Below are 17651 nucleotides of genomic sequence, written 5' to 3'. Positions count from 1 at the left end.
ACAATTAGACCTGGAGTCTAATAATAAAGTCTGTCTGTCTATCTATCTATCTATCTATCTATCTATCTATCTATCTATCTATCTATCTATCTATCTATCTATCTATCTATCTATCTATCTATCTATCTATCTATCTATCTATCTATCTGAGAGACTTACAGAATTTGAATTATCATCCTCTAAATGCGGCCACGTCTGTCTCTGCTCCTCATTGACTCCAATACAAAGATTTTCTGAGAGAAGCAGAACGGACCCCTGTTTTAAACTCGCAAGTGTCTCCAAAATATTTACTGTAGAAACACCAAAATCACACCAAATCGTTCAGGAAGTCCTTACAGCGATGATGGTCTGTGTTTTGTTCTGATAGGAGCTACCGTTTTGTCAGAATAAGCCCAAATGTGAGACCAGTGCAGAGGCAGAAAATCACTCTTTTTCTCCACGTTTCTGTCTGCCTCAGCCTGGGGGGCCCCTATCGTCATTGGCAACCACCTCAAGTTGCCGTGGTAACCTCTGAGCCTCAGGCCAGAGCTCGTTAAGGTTCATAAACAATCCACCTGGAGCTCGTTAACATGTTTATAAACAACACAGGTAGCTTCATGTGGTTCCAGCTCCTCAGTATCAGAGCTCTGTGAAAGATGATCATGTGTCTGATCAGCTCTGTCTTGATCTGAAGATCGTGGGTTTGATTCCCATGTTGACAGAGATGGCGGCCCCGGCCGTAGCCCCCGTGGTCCTATCAAAATTTCCCCAGAGGAAATTTTCTAGTTACCCTAGTTAGAGTAAAAAATCGATTTTATGATTTCACGTTCACATCGTCCTCACTAAATAATGCAGATTACGATTTAAAACCGATGAATCGAGCAGTTTGTAGGATAATACATCACACTGGCTGAAAAATGTAGATAAAGTCTGACACTAGATCGCTGATCAACGACAGTAAACGTCTGCGAAGTGTCTGTCAGGAATAAAAAAGGACTGAACTCCTGTCGTGAAACCAGAGCTTGTAATATCTGAGCTTCATACACATCTGCTCCAGTTTGATCTGTGTATTCCAGATGTGACAGCAGCGTTTCCATGTAGAAGATCTCATTCCACAACCGTCTTGTCTTCATAATAGTTTTTATGTCTGTTGGAGCTCTTGGTCCTGACCTTTGACCTCTGGAGGAACAAACTGCAGCGTATTATAATAATCCAGTAAAATGAAGAGGAACGAATAAACAAACCCAAGCAGAGGGATTTGAAACTTAACCTTTTACATCCAGCGGTTACCACGGCAACATCACCGTGGGAACGATCCCAACAGACCAGTTGTATTACAGTAAGTAGAGGACGTTCGTTCAGTCAGTCAGTCTGACAGACTCTGACCGGGGACAGCGAACGCCTCGCGCTGCCTCGGGTTCCTACGGCCAGCGAACGCAGCACGAGACGGAGGTTTAATTTCAGGAGACAAAGAGTTTGAGCCGATGGTCTGAGATACTGAGGTAAGGTAACACTCCACTCCACTCCACTCCGTGCTGAGAGTCTCTGAGAGTCTCTAAGAGTCTCCGTCTGCTGCTCCAGACTCAGGACGGAGGGTTAGGAAGCTGCTGTTGTGTTGTTGTGTTGTTGAACTGTGTGTGTGTGTGTGTGATGCTGAGCTGGACTCAGCTGTTGGACGTCGTCCTGCGGAGGAGGAGACGAGGTCAGAGCAGGTCGTCGTGGCGAAGCCGCAGCTACAGGGTCTCAGAGTCCAGGTATCAGGGGCACGCGGGGCGACGCGGGGGCGGCGGCGGCGGTGGCGGCGGCGGCGGTCGTCATGGTTACCTCGACCATAGACTGTTAAAAAGAATGGACGTAGCATCCATGACGTCCCCCATTGGTTTTGGGGGAGTCGTTTTTGTGACTCCAACATGGCGGCCTGAACAGCGCCATGTTGGATTGGCCGGCCGAGAACCCGCCCACTGGCCTCAAAGCAGCTGTCCACGGAGCTGCTCGGACCTGTCACTGAACGTTTCCGCGCCCTAATTGGCCAGAGTTTTAACCTAATAACAGTCAAACGGTAGAGTTAAACCCCTCAGAGTTTTAACCTAATAACGGTCAAACGGTAGAGTTAAACCCCCTCAGAGTTTTAACCTAATAACGGTCAAACGGTAGAGTTAAACCCCTCAGAGTTTTAACCTAATAACGGTCAAACGGTAGAGTTAAACCCCTCAGAGTTTTAACCTAATAACGGTCAAACGGTAGAGTTAAACCCCTCAGAGTTTTAACCTAATAACGGTCAAACGGTAGAGTTAACCCCCCTCAGAGTGTGTGTGGGGGTAGAAACTATCGATTGAGACCAGAAAACGTTCTGACACCAGGCTTTTAACATGTTTATTGAGGATGTAAAGTGGGTGATTTTAACATGGGGGTCTATGGAGAATGCTGCTTTCTGACACCAGCCCCCAGAGGAAGAAGAGGGGATTGCAGCTTCACTTCTCAGACCCACAACTGCCCCCTTGACCTCGACTCGCTGTAACAGGACGGGCTGGTTGTAAAGTGACGTTGTGATGATGATGATGATGATGATGATGATGATGATGATGATGATGATGATGTGATGATGATGATGATGTCATCCCTGCAGGTCGTCAGAGAAGGACTCCTCCTCCTCCTTCCTCTCCCCGGCTCTGGCCACGCCCCTCCTCCCCCTCCTCTCCTCCACGCCGGTGGCGGCGGCGGCGGCGGCGCTGGTGGGAGGCTCCGCCCCCCCCCATCACCATGGCAGCGTCAACATCAGGAAGCGGCGGCGGCTGGCGGCCAGTCCTGGAGGACTGCACTGGACCTCAGCAGGTAGGAGGAGTCACAGCTGGAGGTGGAACTTCTATAAACATCTGTCACCTCGTCCTGACGTACAGCGAGCGAAGCGGCAACAAAAACTCGCGCGAGGGTGTCCTGATATGCAGCGTGACGATTTTGTCGCGAGTATATTCTATTGGTTCAGAATCCAAACCAATCAAATTAGTGTTTTTTCCTCTCATATTCTCCTCTCTCTGATAAGTAGCTTGTCAACAGAAAGCAGCGATGCCATGTAAATGGAAATGCTCAAGACGAATTTCCTCTTTTAGGGACAATAAAGTTCATCTAATCTAATCTAATCTAAAGCCCTTTGAGACAAACTGTTTGTAAAAACGGGCTATACAAATAAAATTGCCTTGCCTTGCCTTGCCAGCGTGTACTTATCAACCAATAAGCCGGTGCATATTCTCATTTGTCCAGGTCATAGTATCTCAAAGGAGGTTAAATGGAAAGCAACTGGACTTAGTTATTTGTCTAGGAAGACATGTCACCTCTCATCCAAGAGGCTTCATCAGTTCAAGGACCAGTCCCAGCCTGGTCAGATGCTACATGAACTGATGAAGCCTCTTGGATGAAGGTGAAACGTCTTCCTAGACAAATAACCAAGTCCAGTTGCTTTCGATTTAACCTCCTTTGAAATCAACCAATAAGAAGTGTTTAGGGGCGGGACGCCGCTGCGAAATGTCGTCCAGATAAAGACAACGCAAGGGATAATTTCAGGGTTGAGCGACATCGATGGGCGGCGCGATGTCGCTCGCAGCGTCAGGACAGGCTGATTGAAAAGTAACGCACTCTAATCACTTTTCCTCGCTCGCATCGCTGTCGCGCCGCTGTATGTCAGGACAGGGTGTAACATGTTTATAACGGAAAATGGGAAACGACATTTTGTCACTTTCCTAAACTTGGATTTTATTCTGAAACACGTCCTTATTATTGATCCGTGGTGCTGAGCGCAGAGCGGCCAGCGTGTTTGGTCGACTCGTCTGCAGCTTCACCTGGAGGACGAGTCAGACCAACAGCGTCTTTAGCTCTGATCACAGCTCACATCCACTGTGGCGTCGTTTCAATGAGCTTCTGCAACATTTATTTCCGTCTAGAGTTGCATTCATTTTTCAGAGATTCTAGGTGGGTTCAGGTCTGGACTCTGTGGTCACACTGGACCACGTTTCTTCCCCACTCTCCTTCCAGTTTTTTAAATAATGCGTTGGACAGTTCTAAACCCAGTTTTAGTCTCAGTAATCTCCATAAGGTGCATTCACACTGGACCTTTTATTGTTGTCGCTGTCGCTCGTATCGCTCCTTTGTCGTCGCGCTGAGCAGCAAGCCACTGACGACCAGAGAAATGACGTCGACTCGGGATCTTTTGCTCTGTTGGTGTGGAACAGTGGACGTGCTCTCTCACACACACACACACACACACACACACACTCACTCTGGGGTTTGTTTGCTGGCTGGCTTCCTGTGTTGGCTCCACCCTCCTGGAGAATGATAATGAGCTTCCTGAGCAGCAGATTGGGAACGTCGCCTCCATCAGGTGTTGGTGACTCTGCTATGACTACAACTAACCGTTATTATTATTATTATCAATTAACATATCCGTTATTTAAACCATTAATCGACGACGTCCTCAAATGTCTTGTTTTGTCCACAAACCAAAGAGAGACTCAGTTTATTGTCATAAAGGAACAAAGAAACCAGACATATTCACATTGAAGAAGCTGGAATCAGAGAATTTTGACTTTTTTTCTTTAAAAAACGACTCAAACTGATTATTAGATTATCAGAAAAGTCGATTATTGTTTTGCAGCTCCAGACTCTTCTTCAGTCTCTTCTGTGTCTGTGGAGTGAAACTGTGAAGTTTTAGAGACGTAAACAGATCAGAGATCAGAGATAAGGAGTCTGAGTCTGAGCTCAGAGTTCATGAACCACTGAGAACGAGTTCAACTGGGAATTATCAACACACACACACACACACACACACAGCTACTGTTTTCTCTCATGTTGTTGTCGTTGTTGTTGTCGTCGTGCTGGTTACCATGGCAGCTGCTGGTTTATTTGAACATCAGCAGAAAGGAAACGTCAAGTCGTTTGTAGATTGTCATCGTGCGGTTGCCAGGCAACGGCGAGCTCATCATCAGAGCCATCTGAATACCAGACATAACACCGGCTCAGTTTCCCATGACGACGCTGGCGGTGCGGCAGGAGAAGCTCCGCCTCCTCCGCCAGCGCCTTGACCTCTGACCTCCGTCTACGCTCAGACGATGCGTTCAAAGACGCTCGGTCCACAGAGTTTAGATGAAGCTGCAGCGTTTATTTGTGACCCGTTCTATCAAAATGAGTCGGATGTCGCAACGTTCTATTTTTAGATAATCAGCTGATAACGTGGAAAACCCATAGAAAATCAAAAAAAATGTTTTACACTTATTTCAAAGCAATGACATTCAAAAACAATCTCCCAAAGTTTCACAGTCCAGATAATTGAGAAAAGGAACGTAAATGATGATTAAAGTTGACTTGCAACTTAAACCCTCTGAAAATCAGTGTTGCTTCGGTGCAAAACATGAAATATCTTCTGAACCGTTCATGATAGAGACGAGCTGTAAACTGCATCTGGATCGCGGGATTCTCCGCTTTCCGACGGTCATTGAATGTTGCATCTATGACGAGAAGGGACGGATACAGAAACAGATGCTAAACCGAGTAGCATCGACGCTAACAGAGTGTAGCATCGATGCTAAACCGAACGTAGCCACGATGCTAAACCGAACGTAGCCACGATGCTAAACCGAACGTACACGCTTGCACATGTTTTACAAAATGTCAACAAAACATGACAACTTCTGAACCGTTTATGACAGAGACGAGCTGTAAAAAGCATCTGAATTGTGAGATTCTCTGCTTTCCAAGGGAACAGATGCCAGAGTCACTGGCAAAAACTTTAACTGCTATTTTCTCAGGTTTTAGAACAGAATAAGAGAGTGGAAGATCGTAATTCAAATGGCCACATCTCGAAAACGATCAAATGTATGACTTTGACTAGGGTATCATTTTAAAGCTTATTTTCTAATCTTTCCATTGATACCAAAATCTCAACTTTGAAATTTGGGTCACTGTGACTCATTTTGATGGATCGGGTCACATTTATTAAACCCTCTAATAAAAGCCTCAGAGTCTCAACCAGACTCTGTCTCCTGGACCGGGTCTGTTTCTGTTTCCTACAAGTTCAAAACCTCTCAAAGTCCATACGATCGCCTGTTTGAGCCCTTTCTAAGCTGCTTCATTCATCGAGTTCTCCTGAAAATAAACGTCCGGTCGTGTTGTTGGGTCCGTTTAGAACTGTGACTGAGCCGAGGAAAGGGGCAGAGCCTATAACCAGTCTGTGGGCGGAGCTACATTTATTTATTAGAAGTAGAATGGGAGCTGATTAAACTAGTAAATGAATGTTTTTTTTCTTTTTTTTTAATTTTTAATTTAAATTTAATTAAAAAAAAAAAAAAAAAAAAATTTTATCGTACAACTTTTATCCAGAATTTTTTTTTGAGAAATGTATCACTTTTATCTAGATTTATTTTTTTGAGATTTTTTTATTTTTTTTTTTGAAAATTTATCACTTTTATCTAGATTTTTTTTTAGTTTTTTTTTTAGACATTTTACCACTTTTATCGATAAATGTTAAAACGTTTTTGGAGAAATTGTACCACTATTTCCAGATATTTCTTTACAATATTTCAAAAAATGTCACGCCATTGGCCCTAATTTGAACATACATTGACTAAAAAAGTAACGTTCTTCAGTATCAGAACAAACCAAGTCCAGTTGCTTTTAATTTAAACTTCTTTGGGGATAACGATGACCTGGACAAATGAGAATATTCACAGGCTTCTCAGAACAAATATTTGTGTAGCCTATTTCTGGTGTTTGCTTCAAAATGTTGTCCGATGGGGGTCCGTGGTCTAATTTGTGTTAATCTAGGGTCCTTGATGTAAAAAAGTTTTAGAACCACTGGTTTAAACAGGAACAACAGACAAATAAACAAACTGATCAAGTGAATTGAAGTGAATCAGCTGGTTGAAGCAACAGACGTGTGACATGTCCAGCAGAGGGAGCCATGACTCCAGCTGCTCTGCTGCTCTGGACCTGCAGCCTCAACACACACACACACACACACTGGGGCTGCTTACACACAGACCATTTCCAGTAGTTCAGTTCAGTTTCACTTTTTGAATTAAATTCCTGACATAAATAAACTTTTCCATGATATTGTGATGTATTGAGATGCAGCTGTAAACCTCCTCACTGGACTCACCTGGACAACCTATAGCTCCATCTGTGTTTAGTTAAAATTGTGCTTTGTAAATAAAATGGACTGGATTGAAGGAGGAAGGAAACAGCAGAGAGAGAGTTAGTGGTTAGTCTGTGGAGAGCAGTGACAAGTTTTTAAAGTTTGTGAATGGATCAACGCTCAAGTTTTATTTTGTCCTCGGAGGCCACCGTCACTTTGCCGACGGGAGGAGTGACGCTGTGATGTAGAATCTGAACGTTGTGCTGTCACAGTTTCACCTGCGTTTTACACACTGGACCTTTAATGTAGTGATGGAGGAGCTCAGTCTCACCTGTGGCTCCTCATGTAGTTTTAATGCTGGTCAGCTGGTCTGCAGCCGGACACCTGATACACACACACACACACACACACACACACACACACACACACACACACACACAGACTCATCTCTCTGTATGAATGGAAACATGAGACCTGCTCACCTGTGACACGATTCAGGTGAGTTCAGGTGACTCAGCAGCACAGAGAATCTATCTGGGGGTGCGGTGGGGTGGGTGGGGTCCTCCTAAATTGTGGGGACCTCCTATATTGTGGGGACCTCCTATATTTACGGGACTTCCTACATTGTGGGGTCCTCCTACCTATATTGTGGGGTCCTTCTACATTGTGGGGTCCTCCTACATTGTGGGGTCCTTCTACATTGTGGGGTCCCCCTACATTGTGGGGTCCTCCTACATTGTGGGGACTTCCTACATTGTGGGGTCCTCCTAAATTGTGGGGACATTCTACATTGTGGGACTTCCTACATTGTGGGGACCTCCTGCCTACACTGTGGGGTCCTCCTATATTTACGGGACCTCCTACATTGTGGGGTCCTCCTACATTGTGGGGTCCTTCTACATTGTGGGGTCCTTCTACATTGTGGGGTCCTTCTACATTGTGGGGTCCCCCTACATTGTGGGGTCCTCCTACATTGTGGGGACTTCCTACATTGTGGGGTCCTCCTAAATTGTGGGGACATTCTACATTGTGGGACTTCCTACATTGTGGGGACCTCCTGCCTACACTGTGGGGTCCTCCTATATTTACGGGACCTCCTACATTGTGGGGTCCTCCTACATTGTGGGGTCCTCCTATATTGTGGGGACATCCTACATTGTGGGTCCTTCTACATTGTGGGGACCTCTTATATTTACGGGACCTCCTACATTGTGGGGTCCTCCTACATTGTGGGGTCCTCCTATATTGTGGGGACATCCTACATTGTGGGTCCTTCTACATTGTGGGACCTCCTACATTGTGGGGTCCTCCTACATTGTGGGGTCCTCCTACCTACATTGTGGGGACTTCCTACATTGTGGGGTCCTCCTACCTACATTGTGGGGACCTCCTACCTACATTGTGGGGACCTCCTCCACCAACCTCTCAGACCTCAACTTCACGGCCACAGTACGCAGAGCACACTCCATAGCACTTGACCCCAGTCACCCACTCAACCCACACTTCACACTCCTCCCCTCTGGCCAACGGTACAGAACGCTGGCCTGGAAGAAAATAAAATTCAACAAAAGCTTCATCCCATCTGTGTGGGCGGCTGTGGCTCAGGAGGTAGAGCGGGTTGTCCACTAACCGGAAGGTCGGTGGTTCGATTCCAGGCTCCAACATGTCGAAGTGTCCTTGGGCAAGACACTGAACCCACACTTGCCCCCCGATGTGTCCATTGGGTGTACGAATGTGTGTGAATGGTTAGATTTCTGCGCTGCCAAGCGCTGTGTGAATGTGTGTGAAAGGGTGAATGTGACCAACAGTGTAAAGCGCTTTGAGTGGTCCAAGAGACTAGAAAAGCGCTATATAAGTGCAAGTCCATTTACCATTTACCATTTACCATCTGCCATAGCTGAACTAAATAAGACAATGAAAAGAACATAACCATGGGGAATGTACATTCCTATGTCTCTATGTATTTGTGGTGTATGAAATGTGGGAATGTATGTAAATGAATGTAATTTGCACTTCTCGAGGCCGTTTGTACACAATGGTGAAAACAATTTCCCTTGTAAAGTCTAAATCTGTCTGTCTGTCTGTCTGTCTGTCTGTCTGTCTGTCTGTCTGTCTGTCTGTCTATCCATCTATCCATCCAGTGGCGCCGCCAGCCGGAATCCTGTACGCACTGTGCGTACAATTTTTTTCATAGGTGGAAAAAAAAAGAAGCAATTTTGTTTATTTTGAGCGGGTGTGATAAAGACGCTTGTTGTTTGTAACAGGCTAAACGTGCTGAGTTCATTGATTGTTAAACCAATCAGTGGAAGCCTAACGTAAAAGCCAGTGATTGTCGTTTACATCATGTCATCTGTCTCTTTTTGATTTCTGGCGCCTATTACACTACCGCTATGTGATGATTACGCCCGGTCCAGTATAGAAATGTCAAAAAGACAGTTGAGCCTTTTCCAGGCATTTAAAAAAAAAAAAGAGAGATCCAAACCCACGATCACAAACACGCAGCAGAGCAGCGATAATGAAGGTCTCTCCTCTCTAGCTCCAAACTCACTCGTCTGCACCGCGATTATGGACTCATAAGTGCCGATTCCAGGTTGAGCCCCCACTGGGGGAGCCTCGGCCCATCAGCTGTGTGTCTGTGGGTATGTGTAACCCGTATGTGTGTAGCCTGTGTGTGTTAATCTCTCACGCGCTCTGTTAAGATGAATCAACACAAACCGCTGCAGAGCGCGAGCCTGGCACAGAGGTGCGCGCTCTGGCGCATCTGGCACAGTCGGTTAACGGCACCGAAAGGAAACTGGCTCCGCTCCGCGGCTATTTCGCGTCCGACGTCTATGTTAAGCACATGTTGTTATTGATATTGTAGCGTCCGACCCGACGTAACTACAACAACATAACACAAACTTATCTGACAGCTCTCTCACTTTTTCCTCTGCTCCTCCTCACTCACCTACACACACTGTCTTCCTCACACTCACCCCGGCCCCTCAGCTTCTCATCCAACCATACCCTACCTGCCCGTACACATTCACAGTCAGTCAGGAATCACACAACTTAAACATCACAACAACATTACTGCGGGGTCGCAACAATATTTTCAGTTGTGCAGTATATTATGACAAGTCCCATTGCTACGTGGCATGATGGGCACAGCGACCCCCCCCCCCCCCCCCCCCGAAAAAAAAATTGTTGCAGCCTATTTGCCGTTTCTGTGCGTACATTGAAATTGAATCCTGGCGGCGCCACTGTATCCATCCATCCATCCATCCATCCATCCATCTATACTCTGATCTGAAGAATATCTACAAAAACTGACGCGTCGTCATTGTTGATAATAAAAACAGGAAGTTGATGATGAAGTGATGAAATTTGCATGACTGTCTCTCCTCTCTGTGGTGTCCGGTGACATCAGAGCATCTCTGGTTTCTCTTGTCCAGGTTCGGTGCAGCGAGACTTCTGGTCACCTGATCCCTCTCCGGGGGCGAGGGGCCGCTCAGCAGCAGCAGCAGCAGCAGGAGGAGGAGGAGGAGCAGGAGGGAGGAGCCTCCCCGCGGCGTGCAGCAGCAGCGAGCGTGCGGCCTTGAGGAAGACGGTCTCTGTTGACGACCGGCTGCTGCAGCCGGCGGGAGGAGGAGCAGGAGGAGCAGGAGGAGCAGGAGGAGCAGAGCAGCACCTGAAGCTGCTGAGCCGACTGGAGCGAGGACGCAGGAAGCTGAGGAACGTCCAGGTGAGTCCGATGAAGCAGCAGCAGCAGCTCACCTGACGGCCGACGGAGAGCAAAGGCATCTAAACAAATACACCGAGTCGGTAACCAAGGAAACGTCACTTCCGGTCAGAGCCGTGGGGGAAAACAAACCGATTCCCCCATAGACATACGTGTGAAACGCAGCATTTTAAACCTTTGTCTAACGCTTGTCCACTGTCATGTCTTAGTTTGAATCACTTGTATCTGCTGACAAAGAGCTAGATATTAAAAAACTCATCACGATCCGGGTCCATTGTTGTCCGTACATTTTAAAATATTGGCTCTTTCCCAGTCAGTCACATCCGTCTGTCTATGGAGGAAGTGTTTGTCTTCCCCCACGGCTCTGACGATGATTAGGTGGCGTTCCCTTGGTTTTGTACCAAACCACAACCTGAACTTTTATATCTTACCCAACCGTGTAACGGCTCTGACCGGAAGTGACGTTTCCTCGGTTGCCGACTCGGTGTAGGCGAGATGTGACTGACTGTGAAAGACCCAATATTTTAAATTTTTAATATTTTAAAATTTTAAAATGTACGGACAACAATGGACCCGGATCGTGATTAGTTTTTTAATATCTAGCTCTTTGTCAGCAGATACAAGTGATTCAAACTAAGACATGACAGCGGACAAGCGTTAGAGAAAGGTTTACAGTAAAATGCTGTGTTTTCACACGTATGTCTGTGGGGGGATCGGTTTGTTTTCCCCCACGGCTCTGACCGGAAGCGACGTTTCCTTGGTTGCAGACTCGGTGTATGGATTCTTTAAAGGGATGGTCCAACATGTTGTCAAATTGTTTTAGAGGTAAATACAGAGACTGTTGATGAAAAACTGTCCCTGAAGGCAACGTGCATCAGCTGGTTTTGCATGAATTTCCCTCTAAAACAACTCTGTGTGGTAACGTTGTGTTATTATCTCATAGCGTGGTGAATGTGCAGCTCACAACTTGTCCACCAGAGCGTTGTGGAGTTGTTGGATTGTGTATTTGATGAGTTTGATGATGAGGGAAACCAAGAAATCCCATAATGAGCCTCCGTAGCGTAGCTCTGAGCAGCTCACGGCTCTGCTCCGCCGTTCTACCCTCCTCTGGTCGTGTGCGTTTGTTTTCAACGAACCCTTCTCCTCCTCTCCCTCTCCTCCTCCTCTTCCTCTCCTCCTCTCCCTCTCCTCCTCTCCCTCTTCTCCTCCTCCTCCTCCTCTCCCTCTCCTCCTCTTCATCTCCCTCTCCTCTCCTCCTCTCCCTCTCCTCCTCTTCCTCTCTCTCTCCTCCTCTTCCTCCTTTCCTCTCTTCCTTTCCTCCTCTCCTCTCTTTCTCTCCCTCACCTCTCCTCCTCCTCCTCTTCCTCTCCCTCTCCTCCTCTCCATCACCTCTCCTCCTCTCCCTCTCTCCCTTTCCTCCTCTCCTCTCTTCCTCTCTCTCCTCCTCTTCCTCTTTTCCTCTCCTCCTCTCCTCTCTTTCTCTCCCCCACCTCTCCTCCTCCTCTTCCTCTCCTCCTCTCCCTCTCTCCCTTTCCTCCTCTCCTCTCTTCCTCTCCCTCTCCTTTTCTCTCATCCTCTCCCTCTCCTCCTTTTATCTCTTCCTCTCCTCCTTCTCCCCCTCTCCTCCTTTTCCTCTCCTCCTCTTCCTCCTCTCTTCCTTTCCTCCTCTCCACCTCTTCCTCTCCTCCTCTTCCTCTCCCTCTCCTCCTCTTCCTCTCCTCCTCTTCCTCTCCCTCTCCTCCTCTCCCTCTCCTCCTCCTGATCGATCACTCTGTATTGAATGTTTATTGGAGGACCAGATGTGAGGCTGTAATGAGCTCACGTCACCACAGGGGGCGACACCAACATCTGGTCCAATCAGATGTTTCTCCTACACCTGTATCAGCTGTTCAATAACTGGTCAATAACTGATCAATAACTCTCATGGATCAAAGATTAACAACATGTGTAAGAGTCGATCACTTCCTGACCTTGAACACAGCTCAGTGTTTCACAATAAAAGCCTCTCCAGTGGCTGCTTTTATTGTGAAAGAGCTGCAGATTAAATGAGCTGTGCTGCCCCCGTGTGGTGAGGACATGTCATCACAGTCACCGTGGACTACAACCAAGATGGAGGAACTCAGCCACAGTGGACTACAACCAAGATGGAGGAACTCAGTCACCGTGGACTACAAGCAAGATGGAGGAACTCAGTCACCGTGGACTACAACCAAGATGGAGGAACTCAGTCACCGTAGACTACAACCAAGATGGAGGAACTGAGTCACATTGGACTACAACCAAGATGGAGGAACTCAGTCACCGTGGACTACAACCAAGTTGGAGGAACTCAGTCACCGTAGACTACAACCAAGATGGAGGAACTCAGTCACATTGGACTACAACCAAGATGGAGGAACTCAGTCACCGTGGACTACAACCAAGATGGAGGAACTCAGTCACCGTGGACTACAACCAAGATGGAGGAACTCAGCCACAGTGGACTACAACCAAGATGGAGGAACTAAGTCACCGTGGACTACAACCAAGATGGAGGAACTCAGCCACCGTGGACTACAACCAAGATGGAGGAACTAAATACAGATGTTTCATACAGTCACAGTGGACTACAACCAAGATGGAGGAACTAAATACAGATGTTTCATACAGTCACAGTGGACTACAACCAAGATGGAGGAACTAAATACAGATGTTTCACACAGTCGCCGTGGACTACATCCAAGATGGAGGAACTAAATACAGATGTTTCACCATCAGTGGACTACAACCAAGATGGAGGAACTAAATACAGATGTTTCACACAGTCACAGTGGACTACAACCAAGATGGAGGAGCTAAATGCAGATGTTTCACCATCAGTGGACTACAACCAAGATGGAGGAACTAAATACAGATGTTTCACACAGTCACAGTGGACTACAACCAAGATGGTGGAGCTAAATACAGATGTTTCACACAGTCACAGTGGACTACAACCAAGATGGAGGAACTAAATACAGATGTTTCACACAGTCACTGTGGACTACAACCAAGATGGAGGAACTAAATACAGATGTTTCACACAGTCACCGTGGACTACAACCAAGATGGAGGAACTCAGTCACAGTGGACTACAACCAAGATGGAGGAACCAAATACAGATGTTTCACCATCAGTGAAGCTTCATGACTTCCTGTAGATATTTTCAAATTAAAAGCCCCGTGGCGGCTCAGTGTGTTGGGTTTTAAAGAAGCACAGAGACGTCCAGATGTTGTGGTTGCTCCTGAAGGCAGCGTGTTGTGTTCAAGTGTTGTCGGGGTCTGTGTGTGTGTGTCTGTGTGCAGGTGTGTGTGTGTGTGTGTGTGTGTGTGTGTGTGTGTGTGTGTGTGTGTGTGTGTGTGTGTGTGCAGCTGGTGTCCTCTCCCGTTCTGCTCCGTTGTCTCAGTAAATAATAGATTTCCAGGCAACAGAGACGTTCGCTCGTCTTCGTCTCGTCGCTCGGCGCCGATGGAAAAACCTCCGTGTGTGTGTGTGTTTACTCTGCTGCTGTAAAACTGTGTGTGTGTGTGTGTGTGTCTGTGTGTGTGTGTGTGTGTGTGTGTGTAGTGGTTGTGTAGCTGCAGGACACAACAGCTGGTGGACACACAACAGCACCATGCTGCGTTCAGGGACCTGTTGCTCAGCTCCTCTTCTTCTCCTCCTCCTCTCCTCCTCCTCTCCTCCTCCTCCCCTTCCTCTCCTTCTCCTCCTCTCCTTCTCCCCTTCCTCCTCTCCTTCTCTTCTCCTTTTCCTCTCCTTCTCCCCTCCTCCTCCTCTCCTTCTCTCCTCCTCTTCGTCCCCTCCTCCCCTTCCTCTCTTTCTCCTCCTTCTCTCCTCCTCCTCCCCTTCTCCTTTTCCTCTCCTCCTCTCCTTCTCTCCTCCTCTCCTCCTCCCCTTCCTCCTCTCCTTCTCTTCTCCTTTTCCTCTCCTTCTCCCCTCCTCCTCCTCTCCTTCTCTCCTCCTCCTCGTCCCCTCCTCCCCTTCCTCTCTTTCTCCTCCTTCTCTCCTCCTCCTCCCCTTCTCCTTTTCCTCTCCTCCTCTCCTTCTCTCCTCCTCCTCCTCCCCTCCCTCTCCTTCTCCTCCTTCTCTCCTCCTCCTCCCCTTCTCCTTCTCCTTCTCCTCCTCTCCTTCTTATCTCCTCCTCTCCTTCTCCCCTTCCTCTCCTCCTCCCCTTCCTCCTCTCCTTCTCTTCTCCTTTTCCTCTCCTCCTCTCCTTCTCCCCTCCTCCTCCTCCCCTTCCTCTCCTCCTCTCCTTCTCTTCTCCTTTTCCTCTCCTCCTCTCCTTCTCCCCTCCTCCTCCTCTCCTTCTCCCCTCCTCCTCCTCTCCCTCTCCTCCTCCTCTCCTCCTCTCCTTCTCCTCTCCTCCTCCTCTCCCTCTCCTCCTCCTCTCCTCCTCTCCTCCTCTCCTTCTTCTCTCCTCCTCCTCTCCTTCTCCTCTCCTTCTTCTCCTCCTCCTCTCCTTCTCTCCTCCTCCTCTCCTTCTCCTCTCCTTCTTCTCCTCCTCCTCTCCTTCTCTCCTCCTCCCCTTCCTCTCCTCCTCCTCCTCCTCCTCTCCTTCTCCTCTCATCCTTTTCCTCCCCTTCCTCTCCTTCTCCTCCCCTACCTCCTCCTCTCCTTCTTCTCCTCCTCCTCTCCTTCTCTCCTCCTCCTCTCCTTCTCCTCTCCTTCTCCTCCTCCTCCTCTCCTTCTCTCCTCCTCCCCTTCCTCTCCTTCTCCTCCTCCTCCCCTTCTCCTTCTCCTCCTCCTCTCCTTCTCCTCTCATCCTTTTCCTCTCCTCCTCCTCCTCTCCTCCTCATCTCCTTGTCCTCTCCTTCTCCCCTCCTCCTCTCCTTCTCCTCTCCCTCTCCTTCTCCCCTCCTCCTCTCCTTCTCCTCTCCTCCTCCTCTCCCTCTCCTTCTCCTCTCATCCTCCTCTCCTTCTTCTCTCCTTCTCCTCCTCCTCCCCTTCTCCTCCTCCTCTCCTTCTCCTCTCCTCTCCTTCTCCTCTCCTCCCCTTCCTCCTCCTCCTCCTCCCCTTCTCCTCCTCCTCTCCTCCTCAGGTTCAGTAAATAAATGATTCACTTTAGTTTTTTTTAATCTTAAAAGTTTGAGCTGTGATTTAATCAGCCTGAGTCTGACACACACACACACACACACACACACACACACACACACACACACACACACACACACACACGCACGCACACATGCACACACACACACACACACACACAGTGTTTTATTGCCAGAGGAGATTCAACAGTAAATTGAGTCGATGTGAAACTGTGAAACTTATGATTCATCATCAAGAAACTCTAGAGGACGAGTTCTGAGAAACACTCAGCGTGTGTGTGTGTGTGTGTGTGTGTGTGTGTGTGTGTCTGTGTGTGTGTGTGTGTGTGTGTGTGTGTGTGTGTGTGTGTGTCTGTGTGTGTGTGTCTGTGTGTGTGTGTCTGTGTGTGTGTGTCTGTAGATAAAGTGAGTCACTACATCTCCATAGATTTCTGCTCTGATTCAGGTTTGAACCTGAAACTAAAGTTCACAGACTGGTGAACACACACACACACACACACACACACACTCACTCACACGCACGCACACGCACACACACACACACACACACTGACAGTTCAATGCCACAACACTGCAGCTTTTATTTGGTTTCCTGTCCCATTGAGCTCAGTAATGTGATTGTTTCTGCATCCTGATGCTTTTATTGTGAAGCTCAGACAGGAAGTGGTGACTCACAGCAGCGTCACGGTTTGGTTTGGTTTGTTTTTTAAAACATTTTTTTATTGACATTTTGATTAAGCTATCCACCTTTTTCCAAACGTCAAAAACCTAAGCCGGTTTTGTTCTTCCGGTGGAATTTTATGTTTACGTTTCCATGGTTTCGGTAGTCGCCATGAATGCATGGATCCTCCTTCTTCCTCATCTTCCTCCTTTCATTCTTCTCCTTCTTCCTCATCTTCCTCCTCTCCTTATTCTCCTTCTTCCTCATCTTCCTCCTCTCCTTATTCTCCTTCTTCCTCATCTTCCTCCTCTCCTCATCTTCCTCCTCTCCTTATTCTCCTTCTTCCTCATCTTCCTCCTCTCCTCATCTTCCTCCTCTCCTTATTCTCCTTCTTCCTCATCTTCCTCTTCTCCTTATTCTCCTTCTTCCTCATCTTCCTCCTTTCATTCTTCTCCTTCTTCCTCATCTTCCTCCTCTCATTCTTCTCCTTCTTCCTCATCTTCCTCCTTTCATTCTTCTCCTTCTTCCTCATCTTCCTCCTCTCCTTATTCTCCTTCTTCCTCATCTTCCTCCTCTCCTTATTCTCCTTCTTCCTCATCTTCCTCCTCTCCTTATTCTCCTTCTTCCTCATCTTCCTCCTCTCATTCTTCTCCCTCTTCCTCATCTTCCTCCTTTCATTCTTCTCCTTCTTCCTCATCTTCCTCCTCTCCTTATTCTCCTTCTTCCTCATCTTCCTCTTCTCCTTATTCTCCTTCTTCCTCATCTTCCTCCTTTCATTCTTCTCCTTCTTCCTCATCTTCCTCCTCTCCTTATTCTCCTTCTTCCTCATCTTCCTCCTCTCCTTATTCTCCTTCTTCCTCATCTTCCTCTTCTCCTTATTCTCCTTCTTCCTCATCTTCCTCCTTTCATTCTTCTCCTTCTTCCTCATCTTCCTCCTTTCATTCTTCTCCTTCTTCCTCATCTTCCTCCTTTCATTCTTCTCCTTCTTCCTCATCTTCCTCCTCTCCTTATTCTCCTTCTTCCTCATCTTCCTCCTCTCCTTATTCTCCTTCTTCCTCATCTTCCTCCTCTCCTTATTCTCCTTCTTCCTCATCTTCCTCC

At 47.5% G+C, this 17651-nt stretch overlaps 1 protein-coding gene across 4 annotated transcripts in view; it reads left to right on the top strand.

Moving 5' to 3' along the window:
• Positions 1–17651, top strand: part of ankfn1a (ankyrin repeat and fibronectin type III domain containing 1a) — a 92303-nt gene that overhangs the window by 9578 nt on the left and 65074 nt on the right. For all 4 annotated transcript variants that reach the window (XM_085761749.1, XM_085761747.1, XM_085761750.1 and 1 more), the window contains exons 4-5: positions 2606–2811; positions 10534–10823. In XM_085761749.1, coding sequence (XP_085617875.1) covers positions 2606–2811; positions 10534–10823 — 496 coding nt within the window. The remainder of the gene's footprint in view (positions 1–2605; positions 2812–10533; positions 10824–17651) is intronic.

This window comes from Trachurus japonicus, chromosome 19 (genome assembly GCF_045865225.1).
Source record: "Trachurus japonicus isolate A0001 chromosome 19, Traja_1.0".
NCBI classification, from domain to species: Eukaryota; Metazoa; Chordata; class Actinopteri; order Carangiformes; family Carangidae; genus Trachurus; species Trachurus japonicus.
The sequence above is the reverse complement of the archived record's forward strand: the minus strand, read 5'-3'. Positions and strand labels throughout refer to the sequence as shown.